This window comes from Paralichthys olivaceus, chromosome 3 (assembly GCF_024713975.1).
Source record: "Paralichthys olivaceus isolate ysfri-2021 chromosome 3, ASM2471397v2, whole genome shotgun sequence".
Classification (NCBI taxonomy): Eukaryota; Metazoa; Chordata; class Actinopteri; order Pleuronectiformes; family Paralichthyidae; genus Paralichthys; species Paralichthys olivaceus.
This window is the reverse complement of record NC_091095.1, coordinates 1683359-1700805: the sequence shown is the minus strand read 5'-3', so window position 1 is coordinate 1700805 and position 17447 is coordinate 1683359. Positions and strand designations below refer to the sequence as shown.

At 46.0% G+C, this 17447-nt stretch overlaps 2 protein-coding genes across 2 annotated transcripts in view; one reads left to right on the top strand and one right to left on the bottom strand.

The window, feature by feature from the left end:
- Positions 1-3842: 3842 nt before the first annotated feature.
- cyldl (cylindromatosis (turban tumor syndrome), like) lies at positions 3843-9724 on the bottom strand. The gene is made up of 15 exons (XM_069520320.1): positions 9437-9724; positions 8530-8991; positions 8060-8332; positions 7503-7581; positions 7250-7425; positions 6762-6927; positions 6358-6505; positions 6113-6223; positions 5881-5972; positions 5732-5795; positions 5510-5642; positions 5028-5136; positions 4813-4931; positions 4407-4620; positions 3843-4330 (listed from the first exon to the last, which is right to left on the bottom strand). The coding sequence occupies exons 2-15, from the start codon at positions 8959-8961 to the stop codon at positions 4146-4148; spliced, it is 2301 nt and encodes a 766-aa protein (XP_069376421.1). The 5' UTR covers positions 8962-8991; positions 9437-9724; the 3' UTR covers positions 3843-4145.
- A 244-nt stretch (positions 9725-9968) lies between these two features.
- zc3h3 (zinc finger CCCH-type containing 3) overlaps positions 9969-17447 on the top strand; it is a 46305-nt gene continuing 38826 nt past the window's right edge. The window contains exons 1-3 of the mRNA XM_069520310.1: positions 9969-10087; positions 11163-12531; positions 12786-12958. Of these exons, the coding sequence (XP_069376411.1) occupies positions 10042-10087; positions 11163-12531; positions 12786-12958 (1588 nt within the window). The 5' untranslated portion in view covers positions 9969-10041. The remainder of the gene's footprint in view (positions 10088-11162; positions 12532-12785; positions 12959-17447) is intronic.

Sequence of the window (17447 nt, the reverse complement as noted above, 5' to 3'; positions counted from 1 at the left end):
GGAGATCAGGTTGGAGACAGAGAACCGGCTCCTAATTATATCTCCATCCTGAGCCCCGACTCCTGCGCCTTTTACAGACGCTCCATTTGTCTCCTGTGCTCGCACATTTCTCTGAAGACTTTCTTTACGGTGACGGCTGCTTTTCAGACGACTCTGGTTAATCAGTTTCCTCTCTCCCTGATGGAGTCCCCTAATTGAAAGCTCGAAGCCTTGCATTAATCGTCATTATCCCTGAAGCACATAAACACTGCTCACATTCTGTCCATTAGGACGGCTGCCTTTCATTATAGAGGCTTTGTTGTTTAAGTCGCAGCATCGCATTCAAACGCACGTCACGGTATGTTGATGTGAGCTCAGGACTGCAAACACCTCGTCTGCGTCACTGTCTCGTGGCGACGCTAGTTTATAAGATGCTGCAGAGTTAACGAGATTAAAACTTCCTCACACGATCCAGAACTGGAGCCAAAATATCCTCGATACGAACGCTGCCATCTTGGAGATCTTCGTGGGCCTCGCAGACTGAAGAAATGAAATGATATGCTCTTGTTTTTTAAACGTGTACTGTTGAAGAACAGTTCATCCTGGGATAGGTCAGCACAAGAGGGATCCAGCCATTGGAGCCGTTGTTTATCGAGGACGGAGGGACGCATTCGTCCTCCGTCTTCGGACAGTCTCTGAAGTTTGTTCAACCTCTTGCTAAAAACTTCCAAGTACTTCCTGGTATAGAAACATTCAGTCTTTCTCCCTTCTTGTGTCAGTGCATATTTAAACAAAGAGGAAGTTTCTCGCTGTGAGTTAAACGTTTCTTTAAGGACGTGAACACACGTCCCCTTAAAGTGACGATATTAAGGCAGTAAATCAGCGTGTGGTCCTCAGGAAGGAGGAGCTGCAGCCTGAGGGGGGATCGATCGGTGGTTTCTCACTAAAAGCCACATCTCATGTTCCCATTATGGTTTAAACTCATCTCTCTGCTCATCGTGATGGATTAATCGGCTGCCGTCCCTCGGGCAGCTCTTCTCCGAGCTCGAGCAACAGGCGGACGCATGACTGGCAGCCGTTATTATCACCAGGCTTCATGCAGCCAGCTCCCTTTTTAATATGTCCGCTGCCGTCACACATGCCTCGGCTGTCCCGGCTGCTGGCTGACGTATAAAAGCACAACATGGAAATAAAAACCTCTGGGGGAAGGTTTGAAGCTGCAGATGAGACGATGTTAACCTTTGCTGTGTTAACCCCCCCCCCCCTCCAGACTGAGGTTGATGTGCTCATGATGGATTGATGTACGTCAGGCTCCCACAGGTACAGATGACATACAAATGTCGGATAACATCCAAATATCAGCACATCCACACTGCTGCGAATTCATTCCACACTCTGGACGTGTCAGTCGCACAACGAGACAGAAACACAAACTGCGTTGGTCCAGTTTGTGTGTTTTAACGACACGTCCACTAATGCTGGTAAGTAAAGGAGAGAGCACGTGACTCTGAGAGTCCTGATGCTCGGGGGCGACACACGAGGGCCGCAATAATTTGTCAAGGGAGAAAAATAACCTTCTTTTATAAATCATTGATTAAAGGTGACGTCTACGAAGCTTTAATACACGTGTGACCTTTAACGCTGATGTTTAATGAAGAAGAAATACAGGAAACAGGTGAAGCGAACGACAACAGGCTGAAATCAGGTCAATTCACAATAAACCAAACTGAAAACAAAGCTCAGCGACAGAAACCTCAACTCTGAGACGAATAAAACCGAAGGAGTGAACAAGTCAAACCATAAAACATTTCCACCGCTCAGCTCCTGATGTCTGCTTTATCAGAATCTCGTCACGCCGACGTCCATCACCACTAATCCTGTTTGTTCTCTTTCCTGTTCGAGGCTTCCTGAGAATTAACGTGTTCAGATGTGAAACAGATAAGAAGAAAACACAGTGTGTCACTGATATTTCCTGAGATCAGGAGGAAGCAGATCAATGTGCGTTTAGTTCTGAGGTACCAGACACCTGCACGGCGTCTGAACGTCTTCTATCAAAAACACTGTGCTCATGTATTGACTGTGTGTTTTACAGCTGCTGCTTCGTCCTCGTTGTTTTAGACGTTGACATGGTTCTGATATATTTAAACAACGGTTCAGTGTCTGTGACGTGAGCTGCAGAGACGTGGTCTTCCTCCAGTCGGTGGACCGGGGTGCTGCTCACTTGTAGGACGTGTACTTTTTGTGCGTGTGTGTGTTTAATACTGATGAATGTGCTTAGAAAATGCTGAGCGTGTCAGATTAAAGGGTTTGTTGAGTCGCAGGGCCGCGCATTAACACTCAAGGATGAGCCCCCCCACCCCCGATGCCCCCCGGGTCTATAAAAGCACCCGACGAGCGTAGAGGTTGTCCACAGAGCTGAGGAGGAAACGCGGCGGACGGCAGGATCAAAAGCTTCCAGGACGAAGACAAATATCCAGCGAGGCAGCGTTTGGAGCAGAGATGAGACAGAAGACGTGAGACCTGAGGAGACTCTCTGCTGTGAGGAAAACCTCGTGTGTATTCAGATCACGTGAAGCTGGAGCTCAGAGCCGGTGAAGCTGAGGCCTGTACGACACCGGAGCACTTCAAAGCTGACGCAGCAGCGTTTGGTTGGATCCTGAGTGGAACAGACGTCTCAGATCCCAGCGAGGTTGTGAGTGTCAGCCCGAGCCTGTGAAGTGTGTTAAACAGCTAATTCCCTGTTTGTTCCGTGTTTCCCCTCGTTCCTCCAGGAGCAGGGCGAAGGTCGGCGGGGACACGAGCGTCCGCGGCAGACGAGGAGAAACAAAGTCACAGGAAACCATCAACCACCGTAACGATGGAGGACGAGACGAGCGAGGACAAGTTCAGCGTGAGAGGAGTTATTGAGAAACAACATGGTTGGTGGTGGAGTTTACCAGCAGGGACAAACCGAGGTGAAGACGAGGACATGACTGGTGCTGGTGTTTTTAATTAAAAACAAATTGTCCATGATTCCTTTTTAACGTAGAATTTAAAAGTGCAGATCTTTTCAACTAGCCTCAGCTGTGCCAATCACCGCTCCCTCACAGGGAGGTGCTCGGAGCCTCCTCCAGGCCCACGTCCTCTTTATTTCAACGAGGTCCGTCAATTATGGGAAATTGGTTGAAAGACAATCTTGTCTCAAAATGTTAAAGGGTGATAAAAATAATCTGTCCCAAGATTTAAGTCGTTTTCTCTCGTTCGATGTTTCCACCAATTTTTGAGGAAATTCGTACAAACCAACAAACACAAGTGATTATTGGAGGAAACTAGTGTTTAAGAGACATCATCGTTTCTCCCTTCATTTAATTAGTCAATAAAAACACCCACAGAAACAAATCAGCTCATTTTAAAGTCAATACAAACAAGTTGGATATTGAATGTTTTATCATCATCACACTTCAGCCTCAAGTAGCTTTTCAATTTCACTTCACCGTTCTACCAAAACATGTGTCAGGACGCTGACGGAGGCAGAACTCATCTTTATTATTTATCTTATAATAATCCTATAAATCCACATTTTGTTTCCTGAGCTCAAATTCAAACGTCACCTCCTCGTTATCCCAGGGAAGAGAAAAAACAGAAAATAAATGTTTTATAAAAAAATCCAGTCACCATTAACTCTGTCAGAAAATATATAGAGGTGCAGCAAATTAACAATTTGTTATTATTTACAGAATTATCATAAGAAGCCACTGGAATCATCACCCCCCCCCCTCCCCCCCGTTATCTTTGGTGAATTCACTTTTTCATTCACACTTTCTATAACAAATCTAAATATAACTTTTAAAGTGAATTATTAAATATCAAGAGGAAACTGTGAATTACAAAATGTCTCATGTTACAGCGTAACGTGTCATTTATTTTAATTTATTTTATTACAATCTAATCAATTCTATCATGTTTATATTATCTTGTGCACATTCTAATGTCAGTTTTTGTCTCCAGGATAATTTAAAAATAATAATTTATTCATCTGATGAACGAAAGCAGAAAATGATTCGTTAAATTTCACACGAGAAAAACAAACCAACTAATCAATCAATCAATCAATCAATCAGGACATGAACAGAAAGAGCAAATAAAAAAAATATTTTCGTTGTGTGATTGGATTTTCCAGCGTCGTCTCAGCGATAGATGCACATGCTGTTGCTCTGGTACAGGTACATGTAGGCGTCGCAGAAGAGACGCTTGGCCACGCCTTTCATGTCTCGAGGCACCTGCCTGGCGAGCTCGGCCGGAGACATCTCCAGATAAGTGCCGACCTCCGGGCAGCCGCGCACCTCGGGGATGTTGAAGCCGTCTCTCTCTCCTGAACACAAGCGACAACTGAGCCACAGAGGATTCGTGTGAGAGACACGCATGTGATGAAAGAGCGGAGCGCTCACCTTCTCTGTCCGCCATGCTGTCGAAGAAGATCCAGTCCTCGGAGTTTGGTCCGTGTTTGATGAAGGACACGTAGTGGCTGGTCTCGATGCAGAGCACGGCGAACAGCTCCAGCTTGTCTCTGGTCAAAACCTGAGGTGGCAGGCGACCCAGGTAACCTTTAGGGATGTCCAGAGCAGATGGCTGATGGGAAAGCCGCTGAGGATGACAGTGCACCTGAGGAGAAAGAAAACCAGCGATCAGCCGTCCATCCCTTTTCAGGTTGAGGTGCCAGCAGCATGTTCCAGCTCCACCTGAGGGGCAGGGGACCAGCTCCACCCCCTGAGCTGCAGCCAGAACAAACCCCCTCTACACAACAAGACCTTTATCGTGACAGAGACAAGAGGAATTCATACAGACAACACAAACCTGAGTTGAGCACGTCCTGCAGAAAACTTTAAATCCCGTCTGACTGAAAACAGGATCCTTAAAACAGTCGGTGCACTGAACCTCAGCCATGCTTCCACAGAGCATGCACTGCAGGGAACCTGAAACACACACACACACGTGTTGTATCCTCTGCCTGTAGGTCTCTGTGTGTGCTGAGCGTATGTGTGTGTGTGTGTGTGTTTGTGTGTGTTCACCTTCAGAGAGCAGGTCAGTGATGTCCAGCTCCAGTGAGGGAACGATTTTTTCAAACATCTTGAATTTCTTTCCAAATCGAGGCATCTGGAGGATGAGGCAGGACGGCACCTGACACAACACAACAAGAGAAGAGACGGTGACACACAAACACACTCCAGGAGACGAGCGGTGCGACAGAGACGCCTGCTGGAGAAAAACAACTTTACACATTTTATGTCAGCTACACTCAAAATATAAATGAGTCAAGTTTTCCTCAGAACCATTAGATGATTAATTCATTCGTTAGACTTTGATAATCAGCTGATTAAACGTATTAGCAAATTACAAATGTATTTATAGATCTGTAAATAAATAAACAAACAGACTAAATAGACCTACACATGATGCCTGTGGCCACGCTGGTGTGGAGGCACGAAAAGAATCAGAAAGCATCAGTGCAACGAATCTGAAGAACAACATCAATGTATCTGACGTGTTTCACCTCGGCCAGTTTGAGTCCTGCGCTGTGGAAGGAATGCTCCAGCAGCTGCTGAACTGTCGGCAGCACCAAGCTGTGGTTCTGGTCCAGAAAGATCTGATAACAGTAACTCTCCTGCACTTTACCGCCCGCTGAGCTGAAGGAGAGAGGACGAGGGATCAGAGTCCAGACAAGTCGACGCACAGAGGCAACAATGAGTGTGTGACGGAGGTGTTGTGAGCGAACAGTTTGAGTAGAGGCTCCAGGGAGAGAATATGCTGCATGATGATGATGAGGAACTCCTCTGGATCTGAAACACAACATCGACACTTTCAACCAAAAAAACACGAGTCACGCGAGTTCAAGCTTCCAGCAGCGCTGCAGGTTCCACCAACCCTTCTCGTCCGTGGTGAAGGAGCGACTGTAGCCGTGTCTCTGCAGCTGCTGCCGGAGCTTCATGATGTGCCGCCCTTCCACGAAGCCCTTGCTGCAAATATGACAGAACACCAGCATCTTCATCATAACGATATCTCAACATCGCTCCAAGAGATGGGAAATGAAAATGTGACACATCGGGCCCCTGGTATTTTTTAAATACATTCTTTAAGTTCAGTTAAATATTCTCACCTGCGGAGCGGGTTGACAATGTCTCGGAGCAGTGTTTTCTGGATCGGGGCGTCCTGAGGGGTTGTTGATTTAAACAACATTGAGTCCAGCACAGAGGAGCAGGAAAACAAACTGAAAACACGGAAGAGAAAACATGAAGCATGGTCCCTGATAACTGCATCATGGAAAGTAGGAAAATAAGTCAACTTTCCTGTGATTTGTCGAGTTAATGTGATGAAACCCTGATAATAGTTCGTCTCGCTGACCTGAAGAGGGCAGCGTCCATGTAGCAGGAGTTGCAGTGGCCTTGGATCCCTTTCATTTGTCCAATCAGAATCTGGTTCACCTGCTCAGTGCTGATTGGAGGAACCGTCTCCGTCTTCACTGAACTGAGCTCCATCTCTCCAATGCTCTCTGACACACACACACACACACACACACTAGTTAGTTATTGGTCACTAGTTACTAATTAGGGAGTTAATCCTCTTTCAGTCATGCACTGAAGTCTGGACATGTCAACTTGGGGAAACGAGGAGATGGCAGTAAGTGCCGATCTCCTGCTGCTTCTTCACATTTGAAAAACAAACCTTAAAAATGTTCGGACTCAATATTTCCGGAGTTCATGTCTAAAAACAGCATCTGAAGTCAGTTGATCAAATCATCTTCTAACCTGCGTCGTCCTGTTCTGGCCTCTTCTCGCTGCGACTGGCTGAAATGCTCTGGAAGCGCGAGTCAGGACGGCAGGAGCTCAGCTTCACGAACAGCGCCCTCCGGGGGGGACACGTGAAGAAACGCTTGTTCTTAAAGGTGCCGTCACTCACTCCTCTGTCCTCCTCCTGCGGACGCAAACACACACTGATGTGACAACTGAGAGTCGACTTAAAAAACCTTGATTCATCTGTTGTTCAACACGATAACACATGTGAATATAAAGTTAGAGCAGCTGTATGTTTTTATTCCATTTTCCAATCATGATCAGGTGATCACACCTGTAGTAAAAGGTGTGAATTGCTCCTGTGATATGAGGAACCATCACACCCTGAATCTAAACCTAGTGAATATCTGTAAAGCTTCAAAACGAGTTCCAGAATTTCATATTTCAATGCTGCTTCAATTGTGGTCCTTCGCTATTTCTGAATTTGTCAGAGTAAATGATACCAGCTCCAGTCCGGCCATGATCTGCTCTTTATCGGCCAGAGGGCCGATCCAGCGGATGATTCCGTATGAATTCCCTGCAGCCAGCGTCACCTCCACCACAGAGTTCACAGTCAGACTCATGTACAGATCTGTGTTCTGTTCAACCAGCGGCGCATCGACGTCGATCCTCTCTGGCTCTACGGGGAAGATTTGGATCAGATTCATCACACACATTGGAAATAGTCTCATAACTCATCGTGTGAATGGCTCCAACCTGCAGGGACCTCTCCCTTCACCACACACTCCAGCGGAACTTTAACTTCACCTCCCGTCTTCCCATTTTCATCCATGTCCTGGAAACATTGACACAGAAAGATTACAAATGTGTTTCAGACTGATGAGTTCAAGAAAGACCTGGAGGAGGAGCAGGAGCAACGTAAGACAACAAAGTGTCTCCAGACAGAAACATGGAGAATCAGAGACAATCTCAAACATCAACTGGTTTGTTTTGTCATCGACTGTGTTTACACGGAAACCAATAATCTGATTATGGACCTTATTCTGAAGAAGACGTGAATATTCCTGTTTACATGTTAAAGAGGATTCTCTGATAATGAATCCATCAACATTACGTCCACTGTGTCAACTTTTAAACCTCCAACCTGAAATCGAATGCACGACGCTGTCGTCTCTCCAAATCTAATTAAGACGTTTACATGTCAACATGATGAGACGAAGGTTCTGTAGTATCTGCATCGTCTTGTTAACTAACTAACATAAGTAAAAAAATAAGTAAAACACAAAGGTCACATATTATTAGGAATTACTGACTGTGGAGATCCGAACAAAAGATTGTCCGTCCTTTTCCAGCATGTCCACCACCATCCCATGACCGCATGTATCACCGATGAAGTACGTGACTCTGTCCCCAGAGGACAGCTCCTCTGTTTGTGGCTGTGGCTCAGGGGCAGAAGGCGTCAGGGAGCTGGGGACCAAAGGTCTGACTCTGGAGAACGGGACAAAAATGCCACAATCTTTTGCACATGAGAACAAGGTTTCATGATGGTGGGATCCATTGTTGTCGCCCTTCCCTCTGTCTGCTCCCTGGTGGTGGAGAGAAGCAAAGCAGAAGCAATGTCAGTTCCTTTGTAATTTTAAAATGGTTTTCCGAACATTTTACGATGAAGAGTTCTGGAAAATATCTAGAGCAATTGACTCAGACATCCAGCCTCTCTGGAAAATGTCCAGACTTTCAATGTCTGAAAGCAGCTTCAGAGATGCGCGGACAAAAGCTGCCTCACCTGTAGTTCAATCCCAAAGAAAGTTGCTGATAAAGGATTTAGAGATTGTGATTGGAGTTTCAGTCTTCCGATGTAGCGGACGATGCCCCTCAGCTCCTCTTCTCCTTCCTGCACCATCACTACATTGCCCACCGTGAGTCTGAGTGCTGTTTGGAGCGCAGCTTCCTCTCTGAACCACATCAGCCGCTCTTCACGATCAGGCACGGCCAGCAGCAGCTTGGCCCATTCCGCCGGCAGAACCGACATGCAACTCATGTCTATGGCATAATCTAAGAGCACAGATGCACCGAAGGGGAAGACCTTTAACTGAGAAGAAGGTCTGAGTGTTCTGTACTTGTATTCAGGGACGTAACATATTTGGCCGGCATTGATGTGTGAGAGATATTCAGGTTTTTCTGTTATGATGAAGTAAGTGTTGTCTGGTGATGTCATGCTGCTGAGGACAGGAGGTATGACAGAGTCCTGCAAAGACACAAACACACATTTATTTGTTTAACGAGGACGGTCAACACGTTCCCTCCCCTCAAACCTTCACCTGATCTTAACGGCTCAGTACCACCGCAGCCAAGAAGAACTTCACCCTGACCTAAACTTAAATCTAAACTCAACCTTGACCTGCACCTCAAACTCTCCCGGATCTCACCCAAAGAGAATCAACAACAGAATCACAATAAAATCACATTTCACCAAGTACAGGGAAACATTTAGAAACTCAGAAATATGCAATATGAATGTTGAGCGTATCGATGGGTCTTTATATGACAGAGGACACACACACACACACACACACACACACACACACACACACACACACACACACACACACACACACACACAGTCAGAGTGACACGTTAATATAAAGTAAGTGGAGCAAACAGTCGTTAGTGAGAATCTAAGTGAATGTTACCTTCACTAGTTCGGTTTCTTCTTCTGGTTTGAGTCCTGGATCAGTTTCACTTTCACTTCCTCCTCCTGTCTTCACCTCACTTCACTCTTCATGTCTCTGATCACAGAGTGAGTGTGTGTGTGTGAGTGTGTGTGAGTGTGTGTCCAGCAGCCAGATGTTCCTCTAACACAGATGTGTCGTCATCGTGCTCAGAAAGAGCAGTTGTTGTTAAAACAGCTGATCTCTGCTGCGCGTCCTGGTTCACGCCTGAGGCTTTTGAACCCTCAGGCTGGTCTGACAGGTGGTTTTACGGTGGCCGACAGAGCTCAACGCACTGCGAAGTGTGAAAACATGCAAAAGGCGGAATATCAAATGAATCGATGTCATGACGCGTCAGCTGAGAGAAGTCACAACGCATGTGAATAAATCCGCCAGGTTCATATTTAAAGAGTGCGTCCAACAATCTCAGTCATCTGTGTGGCTGAGATTCCACCCTGCGAGACGACACTGGGGGGTTTACTACCTCAAAGACAAATGCCGCTCTCTGATTGGACAGTACAAACTACGTCATTAGGAAGGGCCCGTAGCCGTCGCATGTTTGATGCCGTGTCAGTTCCGGAGTAAACATGGAGGAGCGAGAAGCGCTGAAGCGACAGATCGAGCTTCTTCAGGGTGAGTCTGCTCTCACACGTGTCCGCCGGAACCCACTCGAGTAAAGAACCACGTCAGATGAATCCTCTGCTTCCGGAGCTTCCGGCTCTCATTTCAAATCTAACGTCCGTCGTCAAACCAACGGACTCACCTGGAGTCAGCCTGCTGCTCCTCACACACGTTGTGAGAAACGGTCTCCTGGTTGTTTCAGCTGCCGAGTGTCAGCTGCCAGGAGCCGGCTCACGGGTTTCCTCCACTGACACCACGTGTTTTAAGCTAGTTTAGCATTAGCGGGATGTGTGTGTGTGTTTATCTGGCTTCACTAAACCCAACAGGGTGAACAGGATGTGGGTTTAACCAGGTAACTTTAGGTTTAACTCTGGTTTAACTCTCTCAACTGTGCAATATTCATTCTGTCTGCGCAACACAATGATTCACGAACATTCCTTTCACAGTACCTAATGTTTACACGGTATATTTTAGTATTCTATTCATATTTTTATATTTACTTATTAAATACTAACTCATGCCTATTTGAGACTCTTGCTGTCATATTGTGGGTCTAATCAAGGATTATCTTATTTTATCTCTTCTTATCTTGTGTTACTGGGGTAAGTTACCATGGTAACTTATGATAAAGTTATGTTTCAAAGAACAGGTTAACCAGGAGAGACTGTGTTGAGTTGAGTTAAGCCAGAGAACAAACATATTTCCACAGTTCGGGATCTTTGGTTAGCTGGTTCAGTAAACTTTTTCCTGAGTTGATAATCTATGTTCCTAATTCCTGGTTATCAATAATGTGTGAATCATTTTGTGGGATCTGCAATTGAGCTGCAGTTTAAGAGTAAAAGCACAAACAGGATTAAAACAAATCAATAAAGTTATTAAATATGTGTTTAGTGTAATAAACTCAATGTCTGTTATTACACTAAACTGTTTTTAAAACCATTCTCAAAAACCCAAACAATTCGACTCATCTATAATATGTCTTGCTCTTCATTACTGGTCACTTAATTCTTATCCAAACCTTTTATCTTTTTTTTAATCAATGTTCAAGTGTTTAACAACTAATTAACTCCCATTCTTAAATCCCCAGATCTCATCAATAAACACAAGAGTGTCCATGGTGATGCACCGTTTCCAGCAGCTGAGCAGACGCATCCACAAGCTCCATCATTCACCAGAGGCAGAGGTCACAGCACATCTGTGGGCCATCCTTACAGCTCCACAGGGAGAACTTATGCTCCTCAGACTCGAGGAAGTTGGAGAAAAACACACTCGCTCAGAAACAAGAACCCTCAAACCTCTCTCGTACATCAATCAGCTTCTTCCTCTTCCTCCACCGAGCATCAGTCTGGTTCCCAACCTGCAACTCGCAGCATCTCACTGCCCAGCCTCAGCAGAGGAGAGGAGGGAGAGGGAACCAAAACTGCACCTTTATTGTCAGGGATTGCTCAACAGAAGAAAGAGAGACATGTAAGCAGCACCACAGGGATTAGCGAAGATGCATCAAGGAAGCCATCCCCAGATGATCTAGATAAAAGTTCAACAGCCGCAAGTTGCCAACATGAAACCCAACTCAGACAAACTCAAGGATTTCCGCAGAAAGCTCAAGTTGTTCCAGAAAAGATGGCAGGTGTTTCTTCAGAGGTATCCTCTGTAAAGATCAATACTCAAGTACAGATCAAACCTTCCCTCATCAGCAAACCCAGCGATAAACAGACTCCAGTAGCTCCTACAACTGCTGATATCATATCACTGCCCGCTGATCAGTCTAAGGTAGCGGTAACCAGCCAGGCTCAAGCCAGCAAGCCTTTTCTGAAAAAGTCCAAGTTCACATGGGTGAAGAGCCAGAATGTGGGAGGAGTGGAGTCCAGACAAGCTACTTCTGTTTCTTCATCCCCAGGAAAAGTTGCGTCTGTTTCTCCAGCCTCAGCCACTAAAGTTTCCAGTGGAAGCTCCCCCTCATTCACATCCAGCAAGAGAACCCCTGCCAGGAAGTTACTGCGAAAGCTGAGCCCCATCACCATCGCCGCCAAGACCTCCAAGTACAAATGGGTGTCCTCCTCCGCTGGAGCCCAGACCAAGACATCTCGAAAACCTGTGTCACCAAAAGTCCTGACTCTTCCTCCGAGAGCTTTGGAGAAGGGAGAGGCCACCAAGAGACTCAGGTCTCCCTCCACTCCCTCTGCTAAAGTAAAAAGGGCAACCAGCTCTGCACTCAGCAGCCGGTACCGCTGGAAGGCTGGGGGCCAGAGTTCCCCCGGGGTCGCAACTGCAGGGGCAGCAGCAACGGCTCGTCGCAGGTCCGCCTTCATCTGGACGGCAGAAAAAAGCAGCAGAGGAGTGAAAGGAGGGCTGGTTGTTTCTCCATCTCTACCTCAACGAGCCTCACTCCCTTCCTCCTCCCCTGGTGGTTTCAAACTCCGCAGCAGGATGAAAATCATAAGGAAGTCCGCTAACAGGTAAATAACTCAAGCTGAGTTGCATCCTCCTCACTTTAAATCTGCCCTGAGACCATTCAATTCTGATCACCACCAGAAGGTGGCAGCAAAGTATTACATAGCAGTATAGCATAACATATTTCACTGACCTTGCTCATGTGAGACTGTTGTTTGTTTATATATATATATATATATGTTGCTTACATAGATATTTCTTCACATAATTTGCTCTTGAGTAAACTCTCACTGATCACACTTGCCCTCTGTGGCCACAGCGGCGGTGGTTCGGAGAGAGGAAGCAGCCCGTCAGCAGTAAAGTTCTCCCCACGGGGCCGAACACACACCTGGACCAGGACTCCCACAGGAGTTAGGAGGACGCCCTCCAGGGAGCTGGTGTCTTTTGGTAGACACAAGTTGAGGCGACTCTCTCTCACCTCATCAAGGACAAGTAAGGAGCACAAACACACACAGTACCACAAGAGTGTCGTCATTTAGAATCATCCTGTTTTTAAAAACGGAATTATTCGCAGTTTGCCGGCGCAGACTAATTAAATCCACGAACTGCCAACCAATTAGTTTACAGTGAAACAGAAGCTCTCTCAAAAATATTTAGAGATTTATTTCACTGACATGTTTGAGTGTAATTTACTTTTTTGGACAAAGCGTCTCAAGTAATTGGCCCCTCTGCTGTAGCTGCTCCAGCTGTGTCCAGTGGAGGGCAGCAGCTCACACCCATGTCTTGCTTGTCGGGGCTTTGTGTTACTGGCTGTCACAGGAGAGGCGTACACGGCTATAAGAGGAAGAGGAGGGGGGTTAATTGATTGCCCAATTCAGCCGTGATGGCGAACAAGTGCCGATAGCGGGTAATTTGCAGAGGTGGAGGCAGGCAGCGACACCGCTATCAAGCCTGTGCACCGCTCTCCCTCCAGTAGATAAAAAGGAGCTAATGCATAATTATCCTTTTGCAAATTGGATTGTTTTAACGAACTGTAGAATATAGGCCGAACCTGATGGAAAGCAATCATTGTTTTTACAGCCCCCCCCTCGCTCTCTTCCTCTCTCTGCCCCTCCCTCACTCCACTTGCCCCTCCAACTCTCTGGTCATTCTGCGTGTACCCTACACGCCTCATGCCCATCTCGGTGTAATCTCCCATACTCAATGGAGTCAGAAGACATTAGAAAAGCCATCACTATTAACATTAGGCTTTATTTCTTCCCATGGCTCTGTGTCTATCAGTCTGCTTCTCTTTTTCTGGTGCTTTAACTTCGCCTTCATCATCACTCCACCGGTTTTTTTAATGTCATGTGAACAAACCTGCCGTAGAACACATGCAGCTCTAATTAAAGATGTGGATTCAGAATCGGAGACACGGGAGAGGTGGAGCAGAGGTGAGCGCGGAGGAAGATGGAGTGTGGAGAGCTGGTCGTAGCCGTCTGTGCCCCTGATAAGAGCTGCTAATAAAGAGCAAATTGAATTACTAATGATGGGAAGCAGAGTCCCTATAGATGAGCCCGTTAAAACCAACCTTATGACCACTAACACATGCATGATAATACACTAGCAAACAATGTTTCTTAATTTCCTCCTCAACGACCAGCTCCAGCCTCCCCTCCTCACGTCAGGGGGGTGAGCGTTTTCCGAGGTGCTTGGTTATATGTGGTTTAATTTAAAGAGGGCATAAACCTAAGTAAGCAGTTAAAGCTGTAATGAATCAAGAGCAGTGTGTGTATGTATATATCTATGTGTGTGTGTGTGCTTGCACGCGCCCGGAGACAGCCATGTAGCCCAGATAATCTAATAAAACAGATAAATGTCAGGAACGGACAGAACAGAGGGGAGGATTGCTGAGCCGAGCGGCTTCAGGCCCCATGTGACAGGCTTCCGGAGCGTTTTAGGTCTCTATCTCGCTCTGCTTCCTTTCCTCCCTCACCACCTCTCCTCCACCCTCACTCAGTCCTTCTTCCCTCTGTAGCTGTCTCGTGATATTTTAATGCTGCATTTATTTTATACATTTTACAAGGGGGAGTGGTGGGGAAAGTTTGAGAAAATGTTCGGAGACACTGACTCGTGTACGGACACACACACTGTGGGTCAGATTGCTGACTTGTTTGTGTTATAGTGGGAGAGGCTCTGTGATGGTGGCACTGCCACCTTTGCTCTCTCAGCATCATCTTACCAACACAGTGCCCTCATCCACCCTCTGACACCACGGAGCCCATTACTACCACAAAAGAATCCCCTCCTCCTCCTCCTCCTCCTCCTTCTCCTCCTCCTTCTCCTCCTTCTCCTCCTCCTCCTCCTCCTCGTTCAGGGATCCTGTTACCTCTCCTGAAGTGATCCCATTTATTTCACCCATAAATCATGTGCTGCTCTGCATCGAGGTCCCGCTCCCGCTGACATGTTCCACTTTCTCCAGTGATGTGCATGCACACACTGTATGTACAGACAAACACTGGGTTCACCGCAGATACATTTTCATAGATGTGAAAATAATTCCTCATGAAGTATTTTCTTCCCGATCAAATTACTGATCATGACTGAACTGAGAGAATTTATCTTTTGGCATATTACCACACAGCAGCAAATCACCTGTTGACTCGTCTCTTTAGGATCCTATGGTTGTTTTTTCTATCGGTACGTCGTCTACTATTGGATGGTTGCAGTTTACTGAAATGCTAATTTGCACATTTTAAGTAAATTTATTGCAGCTTCTTTAAAGGCTCCAAGAAATGAACAAATCATGGCCCCAGGTTTAATCCTGTCTGGTTTCAGACATCAAAATATTCAGAAAATGAGGTCTGGGACATTTTCCTAGTTTCTTTCTCATCTGAAGCAGCAGCAGCAGCAGATTGTTCGGTTCAGACTCGTTCACAACAACAGGAAGATGTGGGGGACGTTCAGGAGAGGGGAGGAGCCTGTCGAGCAGCAGGAGTCTTGTGGTCCATGAATTACTTTGTCTTTCAGAGCTTCAGGATGTGGAAACCTAATGAGTAAATATTGTAGCCATTGCATTTTTCATGCATTACAACATGTGCAGCTGCAGTGCAGCTCCCTGTTTGTCCTTTTCTAAATCCAGCTTGGCTCAACACACGTTTGTTTATTTTTGTTTGTTTATTTGCATCACTCTCTGGTTCACACTTGCTCCAGTTTCTCCCACTTTTGCTTCGCACTTGTGGCCACTTGTCCTGTGCTCTCCTGCTCTGACTGACTCACGCTCCCACATTTACACACACACACACACACACACACACACACACACACACACACACACACTGTTTGTTTGTTAGTTCAGCTCAGAGCACAGTGATTGTTGCTATGTGCACACTGGACTCCTCTCTCTGTATCATATGTTTATATGCACATTTTTCTCAGAACTTTTTATTGGTCAAATGATTTTCATAGTGTGTGTGTGTGTGTGCGTGTGTGTGATTCTACCATCAGCTGCTTTTCTACATACCGTTCCTTACATGCCATTCCCCAGTGTTCCCATAGTATTATCAGTTGGACGACACACACATTTGCACCATGAGGACCTTAACCTATTGACAACACACACACACACACACACACACACACACACACACACACACACACACACACACACATTCTGCTCATTCCTCTGCACTTTCTCATGCTCTCTGTGTCAAACAGGTGGACCTCTTGTCTTGTCTTGTCTGTCTGTCTGTGGCTTTCTCTCTTCTGTCCTATTTACATCTGTCACCATCTCTCAAACACACACGCAAACAAATCCTTCACCTGCACTTGTTGTAACGATTTTAGGTAAAAACAGAGAAGGAGGTGCAGAATAAAGAAATTCGTTTTTTCGTGTCTGTTTCAGCATTAAGAGCAAAAACGCAGCTTGAACCTGCAGCGTGCATTAATCAATGTGACTATATATAAACAGTATGTGTATTCGGTTGCATGAATGATACAGTTTCTTGTGTAAGATGGTGTCTTGTGCAGGGCGTGCTCATTATAGCTCTCTGCCATGGTGCACGGTAACATTTGGCATTTTGATTAACCTCAGAACCCCGGGAGCCGTGCCATGCCAGTGAACAGATCCCTGTAGCGACCGCATGTCCGCATGTGTAACTCCTCCCCACCTGTGTTGTAAGAGTCCTCCCCTTTTCTCAAGCTCTCATCAAACTGTCAACTGGCCATAATTAAAGTTCTTACTCATTTGAGACGAACATGCAGATGGACATCTCTGGGTTTCCTGAGGACACATGGAGAGAAGTCAACACTTCTCTGTTTCACTTAACCAGGTCAGATGACCAATAAATTAGGTTCAATAAGTTTCAAATTGCTCAACAGGTTTAAGATACTATGTTTAAGAGATATCAACTTTATGCCATGCTCTGCAGCCTCCAGTCTTTGGTTCAAATCACTTCATCAGTGTGTTTTTTACTGAACTCTTCAGATGAGCGTGTGTGTGGGTGTTTGTGTGTGTGTGTGTGTGTGTTGGGGGGGGGGATGCATCTACTCAGGGGGAATGAGCGGCATGTGTTGAAATGTGTAATCAATACTATTGAGTCCTGAAATGTTAGCCTGAGATGACTGTGACTCCTTTCCCAGTTAAGGAGGTAAATGTTTTCTTGGTATCCAGAGGAGCGGCCCATGTGCCAGGCTGTCTGAATAAATCAGAAACCTAACAGGACGCCGGCAGAGCCCCTACTAATTATTTGAGAACACATGGCAGGCAATGCAGGAGTCATGTATTGGTAAACGGCTTGGCTCGGGTCGGGGTGGTGCCATCTTTAACCACAGGAGTGGGAATCCTGACAATAACGCCAGTATTTTTATAGTAGTGAGCCAAATGGTTTTTTTCTGCATCCGTTTTAAATCCAAAACCCTTTACGGAGTCCTGTAAGTTAGACTTTACAGTCGTGGTGATTCTGCAGCAGTTGGCTGGAGCTACATGTACTTTGTGGACTAG

Coding starts and splice junctions, on each gene's coding strand:
- cyldl (XM_069520320.1), bottom strand. CDS start 8,961: ATGACATCACCAGACAACACTTACTTCATCATAACAGAAAAACCTGAA. Junction 4,621..4,812: donor GCAGGACGTGCTCAACTCAG/GTTTGTGTTGTC, acceptor CTTTCTCCTCAG/GTGCACTGTCATCCTCAGCG. Junction 4,331..4,406: donor CAGCATGGCGGACAGAGAAG/GTGAGCGCTCCG, acceptor GCTTGTGTTCAG/GAGAGAGAGACGGCTTCAAC.